The sequence below is a fragment of the Chamaea fasciata genome, unplaced genomic scaffold (assembly GCF_029207755.1).
Source record: "Chamaea fasciata isolate MVZ Bird 193981 ecotype frontalis unplaced genomic scaffold, bChaFas1.0.hap1 SCAF_7, whole genome shotgun sequence".
NCBI classification, from domain to species: Eukaryota; Metazoa; Chordata; class Aves; order Passeriformes; family Sylviidae; genus Chamaea; species Chamaea fasciata.
The window spans coordinates 36,063,751-36,085,365 of NW_027094092.1; the positions used below are offsets into that span (position 1 = coordinate 36,063,751).

General features: G+C 37.0%; 1 protein-coding gene across 8 annotated transcripts in view; it reads left to right on the plus strand.

Moving 5' to 3' along the window:
- NUBPL (NUBP iron-sulfur cluster assembly factor, mitochondrial) overlaps positions 1-21,615 on the plus strand; it is an 83,186-nt gene that overhangs the window by 43,917 nt on the left and 17,654 nt on the right. For all 8 annotated transcript variants that reach the window (XR_010721917.1, XM_066188398.1, XM_066188396.1 and 5 more), the window contains 2 exons: positions 9,660-9,753; positions 20,473-20,558. Coding sequence is in view for 7 of the 8 variants with exons in the window: in XM_066188398.1 (XP_066044495.1) it covers positions 9,660-9,753; positions 20,473-20,558 (180 nt within the window). In the remaining variant the exon portion in view is untranslated. The remainder of the gene's footprint in view (positions 1-9,659; positions 9,754-20,472; positions 20,559-21,615) is intronic.

Here is a 21,615-nt window from a genome sequence, read left to right on the forward strand (position 1 = left end):
TTCTGTACCTAAATGTAACCTTCTTCGACAGCTGTGTGAAGATTTAAAGCCAAAGCTGAGCATCTTCTGTTACGTGCCAAGATCCTTCTTTCAGCTGAACTTCACAGGCTTATTCTCTGTTCATAATAACAGCCTTGGAAGCCTGGATGTGAGAGGTGCAAGTTTGGTTATGTTAGCAGTTTAGCATTTCTGGCTGTATTACCTGGAGAGTGCCCTGCAATCACATGCAGCAGTCATAACCCTCTGCACCACTGCCAGAGATGCAAGATTCCTGAGGCCAGGACTAGGCATGTGAAGGGGGAGCATGACCAGATCTGTGCAGGAAATTCAGTTAACCTGAAACTTTAGCTTTCTAGATGAATACCTTAGCCTCTGGCCTTATATAGGATCATGGTGACTTCTGTGACTTCTGCATTTTTGCTTACACAGCTTTATCCAGTTAAATACCACCTGCCTGGGAAATGAAAACTGACATTCCCATTCATAAGTAGGTTCTCTCATATGCCTAATTGTGATATTAAGCAGTTGCTATAATAACAGCAGAACCGGAGGCGTTGTGATTTTGCTTTTGGTTTGACTTTTCTGTTTTTTAATGGCCGGGTGCTCAGCTTTGTGTTGGGTTCAGTGTTGCCAGTGGCATGTGCATTTAGAGAGTCCCTGCTAGATTGGGCTTTTAAGACTTGCTCCTTTCTCACAAATGTGTGTATAATTAGTGGATCCCAAATGGCCTTCAGGATGAAATTTTATGCTTAATGGAGATCCTCTCTTTCCCTTTCTGAGCAGTCAAGGTGTTTGGGAGAATGTGTAGGTGGAGCTAAGGAAAGCTGCTTTTTGAGCATTTCCTCCCCCATTTTACAGCCTTTCTTTTTCATCTTTTTGATCAAAAGAAAAGTGGAACCTCTCTACCTTGGAATATTGATTGATCTTTGACACATTGTTTAGCATTACATGTTAATTTTACTTATTAAATAGCTATCAATGTGACTGTACAAACAGCTTTTAAAAATTAATATTGAATTAATATATGTTAAACTGATTGCACAGAGTTGTTTCTTTTCTTTTTAATAATCCATCTTGCATTCTGTCTGTTGGAAGCTGACAGATTGATCCTTCACTCAAACTGTCCTCCCATATCTCTTTTGCTTCCAGAAAATAGCTGCAGATATCCAAGAATAGCAGCAGGTTTTGTACCAGTATTCTTTGTAGAAAGTGATTATTTCTCACAGCCCAAGTGATTGACACAAACGTAAAGTAATTGTGCTTAAGGTACCAGAGATTAGTGTCATGGGGCGTTTTTCCCCCTCCCCTTCCCTAACAAAGAAAAAACTATTTTTTTTGTACTATTTATGGAGCTGTAGAAGATGTTTCACTTCTTACTGTGTTTTACTCCATCAATAGCATCTTTTAAAAGAAAGATTATATTCTCCTAGCAGAATGCTGCCTTTGGAATCCAGCTCTTACTATGCAACTAAAGTGGAAACCCACTTAAAATTCCTTTTTCTGGTAGATTTTTTTATTCTCTATAAAAAAAACCCCCAAAACTATTAAATAAGAACTGGAGCTAAAGAAAAAGCTAGGAAGTGAATAAAAATATGAAGACTCTCCATTGCTTGGCACTAATTTCTGGATGTCCCTGAGACTCATGGCATCAGCACGTTCAGCAAATAATTTTAATTAGGTGTAGGATACAAATAGTAACACTTTTATTGTTGCAGATTTGTAACTGAGGACACTGGTGAATGCAAAAGCGTGGTTCTGTGGGCATAGCAATTATTTTGGCAATCCATAATTTGACACTTTAACAGATTATCTGTTGTCTAATTCATAGTAAATGTTCTTACTACTCCAGGAATGTGATATTCAGCACATCTTTGATCTTTTGTTGTGTCTATGGTATGTGTGTGATGGCAAAATGTATATAGTTTTAAAATTTGTTTTTGTTTTTACATCTTGTCTGTGTCTTTAATGCCCTTTCTGTGTTCTGCTATTTGTAAGGACAATGTATTTGCAATTTTTCTTCCACCTTTCTGACCTAAAGGCAGTTTTTTTTGACAGAGTACATATACCAACTTCACAGTCACAGTCCCGTAGTCATAAATCTGCTCTGTTCACTCTCATACATACTCTTGCTTACATTCTTTTCTCACGCTTTCATCTTCTTCAATCTTCCTGTAGAGTTGAAAGGTTCTATATTTTGTGCAGCCTTGTTGTTACTTGTTGAAAGTGTTGATTTTTGTGCTTTGAGATAATTCAAGCGGACTCTCCAACACTGGCTTCATTTGCAAGGGGTGACTTTTTTGAATTCAGTGACTGGAAGATATACTTATGAATTTAAGTACAGAAATTTTGGAGGACAAATTTTAATATGTATTTGTGGAAAACAGGTTGTTTAAATAAGAAGAAAAACAGCATTTTATTGTTTAAAATTCATGTTTGAACTCAAGGCTAGTTACTTTCAAACCTGGTAACTTCTCACCAGGCAGAAAATTAAGTTCTATATTGAGATTTACTGTCTTTTGGCCTCTGCTCAGTGGTCTACATCTAATTGATTCTATTTTAGTTTTTATGTTGCACTATTTATGGTAATACTGAAGGGTTTTCTTCACCAGCATTTTAAGTTACTTGAATAACACCTATCATGTTACGTTCTTCAGTAATCCTTTTTCAAAAGGCCTTAGACTGGCCCTTGTAGAAGTTCCCTTTTCTGTACAAAAAAAAGCATTGTACATTGTAGTTGAGAAACAGAATTTTCTGACATTTTAATCTGATGATTTTTAGTTTGATTTAAAATCATTGTTTCAGTGATGGTCATTAAATGGTACCTATAACAGTCTGTTGGTACCCCAGTAAAGAATTTATACATTTTTTCCCTTATACGGGAAAATGAACTGAAACAAGTGAAATAACATACAAAGCAATTTAGGAACCTTGCTTTCCATTGCATAGTTTAAGTATTCAGTCTTAAATTATATATCAGCTTTTAACATCATTACAGAAGTATAGGCTGAAATACGTATGGGGAGTGGGCTTATTAAGCTCCTCCCTTTTGATATTTGTTGCCAGCACTTGTAATATTTCCTTCTGTTGTTGTTTTAGGGAGAATCTGATTCAGACAGCTTATATAAATTTTATGAGCTTAAGTTGGATCCTGATAATACTGCCTTAAAAATGTGTTGTTTGGCTTTGGGTTTGATAGCTAAACAATGATTTAGTCTCTGTGTATTAGTAAGGAGAACTCAAAGAGAATTTGTGGTTTAGATGATATTTTTAATGTAGCTGTATCAACCTGGTGATTAGTTTAATTAGAAGATGTGATGCTAGCCTAGTTTCTTCTGATTTGTTTACCTTTACTTAACTTCTCTGCTTAGTTTTATTGCGGAAAGGCATAGGAGTAGACACTTGCTTATTCCGTGTATCTTTTCCGGTTGTCGTTCTTCAGCAGCTGAACTACAGGCAGTTCTGTATTATAGAACCTGGAAAAAAACCCCAGTGGTGTATTTCTGAAGAAAAGGTTCTGCAAATCAGGCATTGCAGACTGTGGTTCAAAGGTATAGAGAGCAGCAAACCAATAATCAATCTCAAGACTGCATAACAGAAATTTGCTTTCCAAACTGCCATCTTTTAGAGAACAGACTATGGGAAATGGGAATCACAGCTCACAAAAGCTTTGTAGTAACAGCTTGACCCTAGAGAAGGATCCTTTTATATGTGGTAGTGCTGATACAATCTACATCAGAATTATTCCTTGTCAGTCACCCCCAGAGATCATCCCAGGCTCTTGTGGACATTCCAGACTGCCCCGCAGCTGGGTTCCACCTTCCCTTTGAGCGGATATGGTATTGATTTGGCTTCCTGGGGTTGGTGTTGAGTGCCTTCCTGTCTCCTGGAACACCACACAGAGAATAACCTCTTCATTATTGTTTTCTGGCAGGTGTTTAGTTTTGTTGGCTATTATACAAATGAAGATGACAGAAAACTTCAGGTTACTGTGTTTGCCTTCAGTTCTTAACATTATTAAAAGCCAACAGGGAGGAAGAGGAGGAGGCCAGTTTCTGTTTCAGTTGTGAATTGAACCACCACTCTGGCATTCTTCCTAGGCACTTATTTCTAGAAGTTAATCTTAACCTATATAGAGAAAGACTGGGGGAATTTCCTTCTCCTTGTGGATGTCTTTGTAGCAGACTTTTCTTATGCTTCACCTCGGTTTCTTTTTGAGCTTTGCAGAACAGACTGCTCATAAATACCTTAGAGGGAATTTGAACTGTTGCAGTGCATCTGTTTTTCATGGTGTTGCATTGCAAGGCTTTGAGATTGGTTAAGCATCAGAGGACAAATCAAAGGGGCAGTTGTGTAGTTTCAGAAAGTGTTGAGCTGTGTTAAGCGGTGTGGCATATCCTGTTATGATACTACCAAAGAGAGTTTCCATTGGGGCTAAAAATCTTCTGGTTTATGTCTTGAGAATGTCTCCTTTCTTTAGCAAATACTTCTGAAAGTACATTAAAAAATTAGATTAAAATGCCGTGTTTCATTATACTGTTCCTAAATTATGTTTGCTTACCCAGTGAAACTATTTACTTGTTCCTAATGTCTGCGTGTGTCTAAGCAGCATCTTGTAAGTATTTTTTCAAGGAATTATTTTTAAATATATGTTTTATCTTAAAATACATGGTTTTAATTTTAAATGCATGTTTTATCTTAAGACATAAGTACATGTTGAATAGGTATATAAATCTTCATTTAGGAACACAATTTCTTACCTTTACTTTGTTCAGCTGTTTGCCTGTATTAAATCATTAACATACACACCTAGTAATTAGGAGAGGAGGATGGATCTGGCAGGAATAGAACTTAAGCTGCCTGAAGTGTAGCTCTTGCTGGCTTTCCGATACTGGTGTTCAGAGTTTGGCTGGCTGCTGCCAAGTCTGCACCTGCATAATGCTTGATTGTAACTCTGCATGTATTCCTCTTATTAAGAACAAATAAATAATATCTTCTGTTATTTACCAAACAACCCAACATGAGGATTACTTCAGAGTAACAATCTCTCTTCTGTTCTAATGCTGTATCATTTCTGCCTCATGCACAGAGGCTTCATTCCTCAGCAGAAATGTCATCTATATCTCTGTGTTCTACCTTGGGTTTAACTTGCTATTTAGAACCCCTACTCAAAATGCATATCTGGTATTTTGATTATGGATTGTCACATAAACAGAATGATTGATTAAAGTAATTTACATACAAGCTTTTGTGGGGTTTCTGATCGAGGGAAAATACACAGAAGCACATGGCACTTAATTACTTTGCTTAACAATAAATGTCAAGTTAAACCTTTTTAAAAAAAGATGAATGCTGTGCTTAAGGAAAATGCAATTACATTTCTATGCTTTGAAATGTTTTACACACTGTATACATTAGAGGGGCAAAGACATTAACACCTCTGTACATGCAAAGGTGCTGACAGATTTCAGATGCTACAAGGCAGGCTTTTGTAGCCCTGTCTGCCTATTGCTTGCAAATGTGCTGTTAATCTGAGCTCATTTCTTGTGTGAAACCACATTTGCATACAGACACACTTCTTGGAACTCATTGAGAACAAGAGGACAGTGGTCCTGATTTGGTAAATTGTTGCATATAAACAGGATTTGCATTCAAATTAATGTTTTATATCACAGCCTGATTATGTGTTCTGTTTCAATAATGTTGAATTAATGGCAATAATAGATTTCAAAAAGCCACCCCTGATTTTATGTTCCAGTTCTAAATTTAATTAAAGATGACTTTCTCCTTTTTCTCTCTGCTATGCTGCAATTTAGTAACAGACCTGGAATTTCTTCTCTGGTTAAATAAAGTTTACATTTCTATAACAAATTATCCAAATTATGTTCAATAATGTGTTTAATAAAAGATCTACATACTGCTGTATTCCTGTGGGAGGGTAATGGAGGAGCAGCTGAATCGTTGCAGAGGAGAAGCAAGTAAGAGGAAGTCTACAGTGAGAAATGGGGTTACAGGCAGCGTTCCCCAACCCAAGTCTGAGCAAACCTGTATGTCTAGGTACTACTGCTCACTACAAGGCAAATAGACTATGTCAGTTCTTTCCAGAAGTTACGGCTATATTGTTTTGGTGCAGCTCTCCCTTCCTGCCCTGAATGACAAGTGAAAAAGAGGAAAATGAAATTTTGGGGATAGCTACTTGACTACATTTAAAATAAAAAACAAGGTTAGTTTTAATTTGGAATGGTTTTCCAATCTGGTTTGCCCCCTGACTTTCAGCACCACCAGCAGTGGCATGGCTCAGAGAGGTTTGTGGAGGGTAGTCTCTTATATATTCAGTACTTAAGGACCTTGGCATCTTTACAGTGGCTTTTTCTGAACTTGTGGGACAAAAGCCTGTCTTCCTCCTTACTCTACACAGTGGCAAGATGTCCTCTCCACTCTTGCTGGAATGGTGTAGCTTCTCCAGTTTTCTGTGCTGAAATTTGTAAGTAGTGAAACAGAATGCACTTAATTTGATAGGCAGCTCATTTCTTTTTCTTTTCAATCCATGAATTTGAAGAAAATATGTGAAATAAGATGTTTACACTGCCATAAATTAAATAAACCGTTATAATTTAATTACACTATGTGTTAACAGAGTATTTTTCCTGTTGCCTAGCAATGAGATTCACCATGAGATTCACCATGTGCTTAAGACTCCTTTATTCACTTCAGTTTTCAAAGGTTTATAACTTGATTAAAAATAATTTTTTTTAGGACGATTCAGAAGTTGCATGTTGGATGTTATGGGGTTACTTCCTAGGGAAGCTTAAGGCAGGAAGTTCTGGTTCACTCTGATTTCTGTACCCTTTTTCCCCTACTCCTATATGGAGTGATTTTTGGAAGTAACTTCTTGGGCAAAACTTGGTGTATCCCCACAAATCTGAATGTCCAGGAAAGGCTTTGAGCTGCTGACGTTTGCGGTCACCTCCAGTAGTGTTGCACAACTGCAATGCTTTGTACCTTGGATGATCACATGGAACTTGGTGAAGGAGACTAGTGCTTGAAGAGGTTGGAGGAACAAAACATTTGATAAGGCTGAAAAGAAAAACTCTAGGTCAAGCCCAGAAGGTCACTTGGTTTCACAGGAGAAGCTAGCTTAAAGTTAGGGCCTGCAAGTTTATGCAAAACCAGACAGCTTTTAGCTTGAGGAGAAAATATTTTTCATTCCAGTTACCTCTGATAAAGGTGGGACTTGGATTATTTTGTACTACCCGACGAGGCAGTGCTGTACCTAAAATGACTTGAATTTGAGCTCCTGGAGAAAAGGGCTGAAAACTACTTAATATCCAAGTTTGTTGTTTTTTTTTTTCACAAGAATATATCCAAGAAGCAAGTGTTTTTGGCAGACAAAGTGATTAGAAACTGTTAGAATGATAATAGTGCTGCGCCACTCATAGATGTGTTCCAGACTGCATCTTGCTGCAAGGCGGGAAGCAAAAAACCAGTTCATTAATTCAATTTTGTAGAAGCATTTAAGGAAGGAGAATATGATTACTAGAATTATATATATTGTATATATAGATGGACTTAACAAAAGATGCCAGAATCAGGCTTCATGAAGATGTGGGAGGGGGGAGGTGTTTTTAATTAATCCATTAATCCTTTTTAAAAACTAAAACTGGCTTTATCTACCTAGCTTTTCAAAATGGTTGTGATTATTACGAATGATCCAGATTTTGGATATTGAGATTTATGCACGTTACTTAGATAAGATCTCTTTGTTTAGCTGCAAGTCTTCAAGGAATGTGGCTTTATTCATGTTGTAAACTACTACATCTATATAATTTCAATTTGTCACCTTTATAATAGTTGATTTTTAGTTAAGAAACATAGAAATTTGAAGTTCATGCATTCATGCAAGCAAAGTAGTTTTTACTGGACAAGGAGACATTCATCAACACTGGAATTTATCTGGTAAATAACCAAGCAAGATTAGTTAAGAAAACCAAAGTAAAAACCAGACTTTTTTTCCAGATAGAATGTCTTCTCTACCCATGTTTGTTTCAGTATGTGTATTTTTGCACTTATACATAGATTTTTTGGAGGGTTATATAGTCTCAGTATGATTATGAATGGTAATTGATTCTAGAAGTTTGCTAGAGGTATGTCATTTTTTTTTTTTGACAAAATGTGGATATTAGACTATATAGATCAATATCCAATGTGAAAACGTGCAGCGTTTGCTGTTGTTAACATAAGTGGCATTTCCTGTTTAGCTAGACTTAGGCATAGTTTAGTGTTCCTGCAGCCTCTGTATAGAAAACAAGAAAAGGGGGGTGTGCCTGAGAGTCCCTAATTTAGACACCTAAAGTTAGAATTTTCAGCTAACCTTTCCCCTCCCTGTTCTCTCATAAGTGCTCTGAAATCTTCCTTAGTCTGCCTTGAAAACTTCCATTTCTCACTGTAGTGCATAGTGGGTTAATCATCTGCATTTCACACGGGATATGCTTCCCAGAAGATCATCATCCATACAAGAACTGAATGAAAATGAGTGTTGCCCTGACAGGGTCTAGTATTCCACGACAATAACTAGGGGACTGGCAAAGTGTTGATTATTTTTTGTTGTTAAAATGACACTTGAGGAAATGTGTAAAATACAATGCTCTAGTTCTGCATTTTCCTGTTTTAAAGCAGCACCTACAGTTGTATCTTGTACATGTTGTATGAATCAGAAACATACCTATACTTCATCTAAACACTTCCCAACAGATATAATTATATTATATCTGTTGGGAAGTGTTTAGATGAAGTATAGATAGGCTGTCCATTATATAGGGTAGGCCCGTGATAATTTCTGTTCTCATTAAGGAAACATTATCTCGGTGCACCATGCTCTAGGGAGAGTTTTTTGGCACTCCTGGAAAGTCAGTCCCAGTAAAAAAAAGTAGGCAGTCACAGCATTCTCATAATCGAGTCTAGTATCTTAAATGGATGCTCTCATTTGATGTCTAGCAACCAATAAACTTTTTAATTTTGGGACGTTAAGAATGTTGTCCCTGTATAATTATACCTGGTGATTTTAATTTAACAAATCTGGGATGTTCTATTTTATTCTTTTTCTTTTCTCCCAACACCTTTTTTTCCTAGGAAAAAATCCAGAACTGATAGCTCTAACTTCATAACAACAAACAAACAAACAAACAAACAAAAAAGGCTAAATAGGTATGTAGGAAATAAACTATGTAGTTTCAACAAGTGATAAGAAGGCAAGTAGTGTTTAATTAATGAAAACAACTCCTAAGTGATATTTATTGCACAAACCTTTTGTTTTTAGCCTGAGTTTTACCTAACATTTGCTTCTAACCCATGATTAAGCAGCTGCAAAGTAATCATCTTAAATTGCTGCTAATTTGGGGGGGGGGATTAAATAATAATTATGCCAATGAAGTCAATGATAGTTGCACTCATAGTTCTGAGTGATCAGCAGAGATTGTGTCTCAGGAAAATAATATTTTGATCCTGTGCTGAAAGTGTGACTAAGAGGGCATCTCAGTATTATTCTTTTAGATGTCCTCGGTTCACTTGTTTACATTACAAGAAACAATGACTTCACTAAAACACAAAGTGCCCTGAACAAAAACAGGTAAATCTCCACATATGTTTATACTGTTGTCTTCTAGGTTGACTGGGGTCAACTGGACTATTTAGTAATTGACATGCCACCTGGGACTGGAGATGTACAGCTGTCAGTATCACAGACTATTCCGATTGCAGGTATGTGTGTTGCTTGACGGTTTCAGAGATTTGTAGTTAATTAAGTTTGATAGCTTTAAAAAAATCTAATCTTAAAACACCCGTCAAATACTACTTTTTTTCTTCTTTCCAGCATGCTAAGAAACTGTTGTATCAGTTGTGTGGTGTTGGAAACAATTATCTGTCATTTTTAACATGTTAGCATTACAGTTGTGTTACTTTTTTTTAAACTAAGTTTTGAAAAGATGGAGAAGTCAACTGTATCTCTTGAAGGAAAGACAGTCTTTCCAAAAACTGCTAAGTTTTGTAGTAGAAAATTTCCTTCTCTGCACCTACTACGTAGTAAAGAGAATAAAATAAAATGGTGATTGATACCCATTTTCTTAGATACAGTGCCTAGTCGGTTGCATGTGTCAGTAGCAAAGCAGGAAGGCCTTTAACTCCCAGGGTTTTAAGCAATGAGGTGAAACATGACTGGCACACAAGCTTTTGGTAAGGTAGAATTTAATTGAATATTGTACATAAGGGCAGTAAAATTATGCAGTTAAAGGGTTGTGGCTTTATTAGAGGCTTTTAAAAGTTCAGTGGGTATTGGTAATTTTTTTTTACTACAGTGCACCTAAATGTCCTAATTTAACATAGAGAAGGTCATTAGACTCTTCATTTTCAAGGGATTGTTGTGCCCTTTCCTCACAGAACTCTGCACTGATTTCATGATTGTGAGTGTTTATGGTGGTACACTGTGTTGTCTGGGACGGAGAGGTGATGGAAATTACTTTAATCCTGTACGTCTTCTAAATTTTGCTGATGTCTGATTTTTATTTGAATTCTGAAATGGCTTCACTTTATTCCTACAGTTGTTCAATTCAGCTTATTTTTTCATCAATCCTAGTTTCGTAAAGTTAGGACTGATAGCATCACTTTACATTTGTATTTCTCATTAGTTGGTTTTGTTGACTGTGCTGAAGTTGACTTTTGCAGTTTAAAAAAACTATGCATTCTGCTTTTGATGAAGATAAACACTGCAGACAAGGAGTGATAAGATATGTATTTCTCTGTGTTCTTACTGGCTTGATGAATTTGTGATTTAGGAAGAGTTTTCTCATGTGTTTATTGTGGCTATTTTTCACCCTCACTGAAAGGATGTATTTTTGTGTATTACAGCTTGAACAGCTCCTTCCTCTTGTTACTTGCTTTCTGTCTCTTCTCTCAGAGTCCATCATATATTTTTAGCATGCTTTTTATTTTCTTCAACTTGGTTCCTTTCAAGGCTGTGGAAGAGAATCTTACAGATTTTGATTATCATAGCTTTGGAGCAGTGTACAGAATTCTGTTGGTTTGGGACCTCCATCTTCGTTTGCAATTTGCATTTTCTAAGCACTCTGTTGTCTTTTACTTTGGTACAGAAAGTATTTGGTGTTGTGCAACTCTGTTTCCGCTCTGGTTTTCTTGTTCTTTCTTTATCCTTTGAAGATGCCTTGAACAGTCATGGTATTAGTGGAATAATTTCTCTGTTTTTCCTCAGAGATAGCATACATATCTTAATTTAGTAAATTTAAAGTGCATTATCTAATTTGCATGAAAGTTGTTCTTTGATTTGCATTCATGCATATGTGAGATACAGTATTTGCATTATGATTCCTTCATTATTAATCTGTGGCTTCCTCGGGATAGATAGTGTAGAATATTTTTATTTTGCCTCTAAATAAATTCACAAAACCCGCACACATGTTAGTGCCAGCCACTTACAGAATTTTCTGTGAGCGGGAGAAAGAGCACTGGTAATGATGTTTCGTTTGTGGTGGGTTGGCCCAGATGGGGCATGAAAAAACTAGCTTTGCAACATCTTGAGCATAAGAGAGACACTGATAGGATATGTGAAGTGGTATTAGGTTTTAATTTTATGAGATTGGTTTCTTTTCCTGCATCACAGGTCCAATAGCTTTCTTGAGTCAAAAGGAGACTGTAGGTAAGCCTAATGGGTGTAAAAGCAGCACAACAAAGATATGTCTTATAATTCCTGTAGTCATTAAAGAAGCTGTCAGCCTCACAGAACCTTGGCTGGAGCAGCAGTTTTGTGTGGGTACTTTTCCTTCTTTAAAAGAAGGTGGAAAAGGAAACTACTGTGACTTTTGGTTTTATTAGTCTTAGTCAGCTCACAAGGAAACACATCTTATTTAGTGTAATATCCTTTAATCATCTGTAACATTGCTCATGTTCCAGTCATTCTTCAACAAACTCGTAGGTGAGGAATGTTATGATAGCTTGAAAATGTGGTACCTATTTCTGCATAAACACCACTGCGTTCTTCAGATGCAAGTTTGATTTCCAAATGGAAATCAGGGTCAGTCTGGAGAAAATAGCTTTGTTCATGTCCGTTGTTACTTAATTTGTGTTGAGTTCTACTTCCTTACTTCTGCTTTATTCTTCTGTTCCATCTTTTGCATGAACAAAATTTCCAGAAATGGGTTCTTTAACATGTATTGAGATTGCATACTTGGAAAAGTTAGAAACATCCTTACACATTTTCCAGCTTTTTAAACATTTTAAAAACAGAGGGTTTCACATGATGCTCTGATATTTGCTATCAAGATCTAGTATGAACTAATGATACTATTAAAGATAAGGCTTGTGATTCCTTTGCATTACCTAGTTGCTAAATTGAGAAATCTAACTCTGTGGATTTGTTTGATCATTTAGCTAAAGGAGCCATAAATTTAATAAATATTATTGGAGATGGATAATTAGCCTCCCTAAAGAGTGGGAAAGCAGTTCATTATTCTCTCCCTTTGGAGTGTGAGGGCTGCGTGGGTAGCAGCAAGAGCATTTCTGCTCAAGAGGCAGTCACAGAGCCCTGCACAAGCGTTTCTGCTTCATGGAGAAGCTGCATTGTGGGGGCTGACCATTAAATTGTGCTGTCTGCTGCCCTCTCCTTATTAACATTTAAGTGAAGTCAGTGAGGTGTGACAGCTTGACAGTGCTAGAGACTGATCTTGTCTCAGCTGGCAGAACCAACTCCAGGTTAATACTGGAATTGTTCCGTTTGCTGAAGTTTGTCTTATCACCCTTTTCTTTGGATATTGAGGTACCATAGCAGTGAAAATCATTAGAAACATACATCTGCACAGTGGGAAGCTGGCTGAGACTAACAAATAATTTCACATCTTTGTGAGCAATCCTTTAATAATTACAGTAATGAGTATTCAACTGACTGTGTTTGGAAAGGAGATGGAAAGGTAAAAGCCTTCTGGTTTTGTTTCAGTGCTCTTAATTTCCCATCTTCTGAAAGTAACTTTTTTCTCCTATACAAAGCACATATTATAATCTTTGTAATAATAAGCTTTAAAAAGGTTGTTAATAGGAATCAGAAAGGCAATTAGTCAAGATAAGCAAAGTGAGTACTTTTTTTTTTTCTCAAGTTCTATAAAAGCAGGAGTATTGTCATTGCTAGTCATACAGGAAATTACTTTCGTCACCTCTCAGATTTAAAATCAACATAACACAGAGTTCCTACCATTTCTTAATTGCCTTATCCTATAAATGGTGTCATTTTTCTGAATGTTTGCATCTTTCAGCAATATGTATGTCCTGATTATCTCCTGAATGCCTTTTTCAGGTAGGGCTGAAATATTTATTAAAGGATTTTTTGTTGGTTCGAATAGGAATTTTCAAAGAGTTATAATTAATAGCGTTTCTTTTGGCAGCAGTGTTTTGATAGATTATTTTAAATAAAAGCAAAAAGCTTGTTTTTGTCTCTGCTGGCTAAACATTAAAAATCTTATTTCTATTCAATGTACATTGAATAGGAAAAAGTAAAGGGATGCCACCAACTTGAAGACATTTGGCATTTTTAAATTCTTTGTCATGTGACACACCAAATTTGCGAACTAAATTATTTACTCATATTTGTGGCAGTGTCACACAGACCAGGGTGTAGCCTTGTGCACAACTATTTTATAGCGGTGAGTGGGACCGAATAGAACCACATCTTGGCTCAATGTATAATAATGTACAAGAACAGGGAGTTCCAGGTGATGAACAGGGAGTTCTCACTCTTCAAAAATGAACATAAACAAAGTAAATGGAGAATTTCAAATCAACTTTAAAAAAATACTATTGATGTTTTATAAAACTGTGCATGATTTAGCCTGGAGGGAGCAGGAAAAGAATTGTGCCTTGTGTAAAGCTGACATTTTAAGCTATCTGAAATTGAAAGCTGAGTAGGTATGGTGCTGTTCTCTTGTCTTTTCTGAAGAGAAATGATCAAAAAACAGTCCTACAGTACGAATTGTGTGTAGCATACAGTTTAGGAAGTGTATCTGTATTCTGTCATTGCTCTTTGTATAAGCGTTTGTTTACCCCTTGTTGCACATCTTTTACTTTGGTGCACACCACAGATGCAAAGCATGTGATCTATGATTTTGCTTTAACGGCAATATACAATATTTTTCTCAGTTTTGGAGCTTCCTTTCTTCTGTGGTGAAGGTACATAATTAGTTTCTGCAGTAAATTTTTGAAGCTGCTTTATGGGAGCCATTTGGGTAATAGTAAATTTTACTTGATCTAATTCTGAATGGCAGATATTTTTAATACCAGATTTTGATGTAGATTTACTTTTCATTTCATGCTGTATTTTGATGTTTTAGATAGCTGCAGGAAAGGCAAGGCAAGTGGGTTTAGGATAGATTGAAAAACAGAAAAAGACTCCGAGTCGCACCAGTGGGGATTTTAAAACCGTTCTTTGCATGTTGAAATAGTCTGCTTCTGTTGGCAAAATAAATGTAATTGATGAACGCAAATTATTGTCAGGGTTATCTTAGTTTTGGGCACTCCTGGTGCTTCATTATGAATTGTCAGACTCAGACTCTGTAAACTTAATTTAGAGGCCAAAATATCGTATAAGCTTATACATTAATATCTCACACTTTCAATATAAATTTAAATTTCATTCTTGGCTTATGGAGTTTGATTTAACACACATTACCTGTTGAAGCTGAATTGATAGTGTATTCAGTGCAAGTTCTTTAAATTTTATTGTTTCTGAAAAATAGTTTCCAGGTATTCAGGAAAAAATTGTGAAGAATAAAGGCTTTGCGAACTGGGCTCTCTGAGGTCTGGCAACAGTGGCTAAGTGTATGCTAAGTACTAGATTAACTGCGGTTTGCCTTATTGGTTTTTAGACCAATTATTCTCAATAGGAAGGACTAACTAGCCTAGTGCTCAGCTGATGATTGCTAAAGGTGAGAAATTCATCAATAATGGTACTGCATTTTCTCCTCTAGTTATTTCTTCTGAAAAAAGTAAGCGTTCAAATCTGCTCCTTACCATCCCCACCTTCAGGGGAAAAAAGTAAATAACAAAATGGTTTGGGGAGCTGATTTTGAAGTAATCTCACTCTTGTCTTTTTTCTGCAGTAGTATTACTCTTACTCAGTTCTCCTCTTTGGATTAGGACCTCTCATTTAAAAAAAGTAATATTCATTTGTCAGAGAGACTATTTGGACTTTGCTTTTGCCTAGTACAATTCTCATAATAATCTAGACATGATTGGCAAATGCCCTTGAAAGCAGGGGGTGGAATGGAGTTGAGCAGAAAAATGCTAATTCAGATAGCCAAGAAAGTGTGTGAGATGGCAGTGTCTGTGAAAGGGTTAGCTTTCTCTTTTAGGCCTGTACTTTGCAGACAGTGCTTGTTCACAGATGTTGTTGCGGATGTTTTCAGTGTTCTCTCTTTGCTAGATAAATTCTCCATTGTAAATTGCATTAGTGTGACATATGTGTTCAGTTTGCTATGACCAAACCCAAGCATTTTACCACTACGAGAGGTGTCATTCCACATCTTTCCCTGTGTGATCTGGTGTGAAATGGATGTTATAATACTTACCGATCAGTATACATGCGGGCAGTTTAGCTTTAGGGTGACAGCTTTATCCAGCATGTGATACACCTCTGCTCAGTTGTTTCACTGACAGTTCCACTGGGCTTGAGGAATATTGCTGTAAGATTTCTATTCTCTTTTCATGTGGGCAATTTGGTAGGGTCCTGATCTCTTACTACCTGTTAGTTCTTGGGCAAAGGAAGATGTGTGGCTGTTGGAATCATCCCCTGTCTGAGCAGTTGTTCAATGACTCCTCCAAGAAGAAGGTAGCAAGCAGGCTGGAGGTGTGATTGCAGCCAGGATCCAGCCTCTAGGACAGTTCTGAGCTATATTATGAGGTTGAAGTGAGGATTCTGTAATGCAAAATCACGCTTGTGGTCTTTTAAGTTACTGTTTGTAATGAGATACCACACACAAAAGCTAAAGGAACTTCTTTATGCGGTTTATCCAAGACGACGAACCATTTTCAAATGGTAGAGTATCTCTAATCATTGCCGATTGAAATTACAGCAAAGACAGAAGTCTTTGTTCTTGCAAAACCTTTTTCTGCATCTCCAAGTGCAATGATGTATCTGTAATTGTAGGCAAATTTTATATATGAAGGGGCAAATTTAACAGAAGGTCAGGTTAATCAGACTGACTGTGACTAGAAGATGTCACCTAGAAGTTTGAATTTAATGCAGTGGAAAAGGTAGCAAAAACTACAAGAAGTACATGAGTGGTGTGGTCAGATCAGGCCACCTACAGCTGTACTGAGGCCTGAATGTGGTTCCTTGCCAAGGGTGTTCAGTGCCTGTCAGTCAGCAGATCTGATTATTCTGTGTCTTTATCCTCCAGAACCCCATGTGTCAGTCTCCCTGGTCAGTTATACTTTGTGGCTTTTGAGGTGGCACTGTTTGCTAAGAGGCTGGTAGAAGACATGGTCTAGTATCTGTGTGTGGTGGGATCCTTAATTATCTGTCTTGGATGAGAGACATGTAGTCTGATTCTGAAATCTGTCTGTGAAGACGCTGGAGGGGAAAAAGAATGTATTAGGGGCATCCTTTTCATCCAAAGGTAGACCTTTTATGCTGCTGCTGATCAGCTGCTTTTTAGAGCTCTGTTTTTTCTTGGGTACAAATTAACTATAGCTAGATTTCACCTCATGCTTTGTAACTCCAAGCATCTAATGCAAGCCTTAGTGATGCAGTGAATGTGGGTGGTATTTTCTAAACACAGAAATTATAGGCTGTTTCAGTGCTTGTAATTTCCTGAGCACCAGTCCATCAGAAGGGTACCAATCTGCTGTGTAGGCACATCTTTATTTTACTGAGGATTAAGGACCTGGGGTTGAAACAGAAAGGCAAACATCAGTGTTGCAGGGTGTTGTTAGTTCTGTCTCTATATATAATGTGTCCTAAGGATTGAAAATACAGTTAACATAGTTTTTACTAATACAGTCTTGCCTGTAGTGCTGAGTCCAGTTCTGCATCCCTCAGTACAACAGAGTCATGGAGCTCTTGTAGGTAGACCAGCAAAGGGCAAAGAAGAATAGGGGCTGGCAGCATGTCACTTATGAGGTGTTGGGGACTGTTTGAAGAGAAGCCTGAGAGGGGATCTTATCAATGTATTAGGTATCTGTAGGGAGGGTGTCAAAAAGGGTCTGGGCTCTTCTTGCTGCTGCTGAGCACTAGGAAGAGAGGCAGTGGGCAGAAATTGATGTACGGGACCTACTTACATCCACCGGAATGTAAGTAGGAACTTTTTTAATGTGCAGGTGATTAAAAGCTGCAACAGGCTACCCAGAGATGTTGTGAAGTCTCCATTGCTGAAGATACTCCAAAGTCATCTGGTCAGAATGCTTAGTAATGTATTCTAAGGGACTCTGCTTGAGCAGGGCGATGGGGCTGGGTAACCTGCAGTGGTGCCTTCCAACCTGACCCATTCACAGATTCTATGTGATTCAGTGAACATGCATCAGCTTTTTGTCAAAGGAAATACATTGAATTTAAAAGAAAAAATGGAATGCATGAGTAAATCAGTGAAACATAAATGTATTCTACTTAGATATCCTTAGTATGCTCGAGGCACAGAAACTATTTTTCTGCACACAACTGCAAAACCAGAATTTTTAGTATGTTTCAATGTGCAATGTGATAGCATTACATTTTCTGCAGCTTCTCCGTTCAATTTGTCAGCCTCAGTTTGTCTCATTCAGTCACTTGTGTAAACATTGCACGTGTTACTTCAAGAGACATACTGTGTGCATGAATTCCATCATTACTTTATTGATCAAAATAACTCTTTACTGTTTGATATTCCCATTAACTGTGTAGAGTCAAGATAGCAAGGAAAGTGTAGGCTGCGTTCTTTCTTGCTTATTATTTCAGTTATTTTCTGAATTAAATATATGCAAACTTATTCAGGGAGGGGAGCACTGTAAGAAGTCTCATTTGCCATATTTGGTTGCTAGTAAAGGAAATAATGCTGCAAATAATTTGAATTCTTGAACTTCAGGTTGGGTTTGTTGGACTAGCAGATGTAACAAATAAAAAGATACTTGTTTTATAGGGTGTTGGTGTAAGTCAGTACAAGCTGGCTGTGATTAAATTTTGCCTGTAACTAGCTCAGAGTAAAAAGGAAAATGGGAGAGAAACAACTGTGACACCCTCAACAGCAGCTTCCCAAGCATGTTGGCTTTCATTCTGTGGAAGAAGCCGTGGAAACTGTCCCCAAGCATAATTTTAACTCATGTATTTCAGGTGCCAGAGGGGTTTTTTTTCTACAGACAGTTGGTGCTTGTGGCAGCCCAAACTCTAGTGTGCCATTGGGTCTTTTTGGCAATTTTGGATTTTTACCCTTTGGATGAGAATGTTAGTAAGAATTATCTCTTTGTTGAGCTGCTTGTGGTTCCAGTGGGTGTTTTTTGTTGTGCATAGTCTTCGTGCCATGACAATTGTTAGTGTCTTAAAACAATTAATAATGAACCAGAAAATGTAGACTTCAGTCTTGTTGACTGCATATTAGGTTCTATGTGAAGATCCAGGCAATGTTGAGCCAGCATCTTCGGAGAAGAGTGTGAATAAAAGTGCGTATACACACAAGGCACGTATTTCCTATTTTGCTTGGAAAGAAAGCAGTAGTAAGCATTTTTTTTGTTTTTCAAGTATTGAAAGATGTCTGTTTTACAAATATGCAAAAATCTCAAGGACACTGAGTCTAAATTGTATACTTGTGGCCTGTGCTGTTAGGGAAAGGTGCATGCATTTTGTGGAATTGACCCTACATTTCAATGCTGCTTGTAAAGTAATCCTGTGTTTGGTGAAATGAGGAGCCAAGGTGGAGGTTACACTGAAATCTGGCTTACACATTTTTCTTTGTGATGCTATTGGAGACAGGTTGGTTTGGGAATACCAGCAAATTATTTGGATGCCAGAGTTCTAGCAAATAGGAAAATTGCATTTGCTTGGTACATTACATGTGCCATTCAGTTTTTGGACTTGTGTATAATACTGTGTAAGGCAGAGATTGGCAGCTTTTCAGGAGTGAGGTGCCAGATTGTATTTTTCTTTCACAAATTAGTGGTTAAGAATGCTGGCTGGAAACATTCAAACACGCTGTCAGGCAGTGTTTGGAAACGGCTGGCTGTCAGCAGGCACAATCCCACCCGGCAGTAGGATGGTCTAAGAGGCAGGGCTCCCTGTCCCAGTGCTGCCAGAGCCAGGAGTGCTCTCGCCATGCGAGGGCTTCTGGTGCTCTGGTCCCTGCCAGTGATACCAGGGCTGTGTGCTTCTGGAAGACTACCCACCTCTTTCTTTGCCATGTACACCGAGGATTGGGAACTGCAGGCCAAGTAGGAAACTGTCCCAAGCATCTAGAATTCTCTCTTGTAATTGCTATTAGTGTGAAGTTTGACATAAATTTCTTGTGCGTGGTTGGCATAATGTCACTCTACACTCTACTCTTTTTGTAATAGACTTTGGACACTGGATAGTCTATATGAAACCAAAAGCTAATCAATTGACCAGTAATGCTCCTTTGTACATTGTATTTTTATAGAATGGGGAAATGTATGAACAGTTTTTTGTTGCAAGTTTTGAGGAAATAAGATTGGAAACCCCTGAGTGTTTGGGAAAAGACGCTCTTTGTGGAGTGATGTAGAATATTCTGATGTCTGTATTGGTTTTTCATGCTGTATTAATCAAGAAGTAATAACAGTATGGGATAGTATCCTGTAGGCTTACTTTTCTTTAGAATCTCACTTTGACAAGGAGCTCTGGCTGTTTTGTATGCTTAATAACTCTCAGGAGTACTAATTATCAGGTAACCTGGAGCCATGTCTGAACAGTGAGTAACACTTTATTCAAACCTAGTACCAGTGTGAATCAGTTGGCCTTTTCCTCTGTGGTATCATTCATTCAAGTGCACTTTTGTGACGTGGTTCAAGAAAGTGCAGCAGGTTCAGAAAACAGCAGTCTGATTAGAGGCAGCTGCCTTCTGATTTTTAGAGCAAGGCTTATTGTTAAATTAAAAACTTTCAAATATAATTACGGTATGGGACTGTTACTGTGTAGATATTCCCAGAGTACCACCTCTGCAATCTGTCAGGTTGTATGATACTGGATAATTTTTCTCATTTAGAAAGTATGAATGATTTCTACATAGAAAAAGTTAAGGTGAAAGTATCTAAAATACTTTTATCACTTCATACCATATCTGTTATTTTGATCATTGTATAATACAAAACCTGGCATAATTTTCTTCCTTAAAAGCATATAAATGTATGACTGCCTTGAATTCAGTAGCACGTACTAAATATTTAAAATATTTAGCAGAGTAATCAATAATACAAATTTTAATGGGATTTCATGTTTTCTTTCCCCAGGAGCTGTGATTGTCTCCACTCCACAAGACGTGGCTTTATTGGATGCTCGCAAAGGAGCTGAAATGTTTAGAAAAGTCCATGTACCTGTAAGTCTCTATGTGAAAAGTACCAGTAGATTTTTCTTTTTTCAAAATGTAAAAAAAAATTCTATATGCAGCAATAGGTGAACATTCAGAAATCACTTGAATTTAATAAATTCTTGTTAATAGGCTTAGAATCCATCTTCTGTCTGTATCAGGAACTTGGTTTAACAGAAGGGAGAGAATTTTCTCAGGCTGAGGCCATAATAATAATAAACGATTTGTTTTAGATCTGTTTAATCATGTGGAATGGATCAAATTGCTGAATGGACTATCTTATGAAGTAATTCATGCCTTTCAGTTATTCTGTGTGTCCTCATTACATGTCCTCTTCAGCACTGTCTGTGTTGGAGCTTAAAATTTCGTGAAATACAGAAAAATAATTTATTGGTAGTTTTTAAGAAGCAAACTCCAATTTTTGTGGGAATATGAGTATATCTAGTTACTTTGCCATTTGAAGGGCTCTGTAACTATCATGACAAGTAGAAGGCTGTCTGCTCACTGTTTTTCATGAGGTTTATAGCTTGTATCTTAGCTTTTTTGAGAAATGAGAAATTTAAGAATATCCACAGTTAGGAGAAAATATTAAACTAGGCTAACATCCTTGACTTGTTATTTTTTCTGGGTCCTACAAGTTGCTAAGTAACCGAATGTAGTACTCTAGAATATGTTTATGTAGAGATTAATTTTTACTTCAAAATGGGCAGTTGATGAAAGAGTATGATTTGAAATGCTTTCTTATCACAAACTGTAAGGAAAAAAAGATATTTTCTTGCTAACTTGTGTGAAGGTCACTTTTAGTCTTAAGAAAGGTAGTTCCTTTCATAGCTACTGTTTTCCTAATTAAAAAAATTCCTTATTACTAACTATTCTTTAAGCATATTTGCATCAAAATGAAAGTATTATAACATTTATAATTTGCTGCCGGAAAGAAAAACAAGAAGACTAACATGCAGAATATTTTGTTTTGATTTTATGCTTGGGTTTGCTCAAATGATGTACAATTATTTTCTTCAATTTATATTGTGTTTAAGTTAATACTTCACTGAATTTTCCTTGTCTT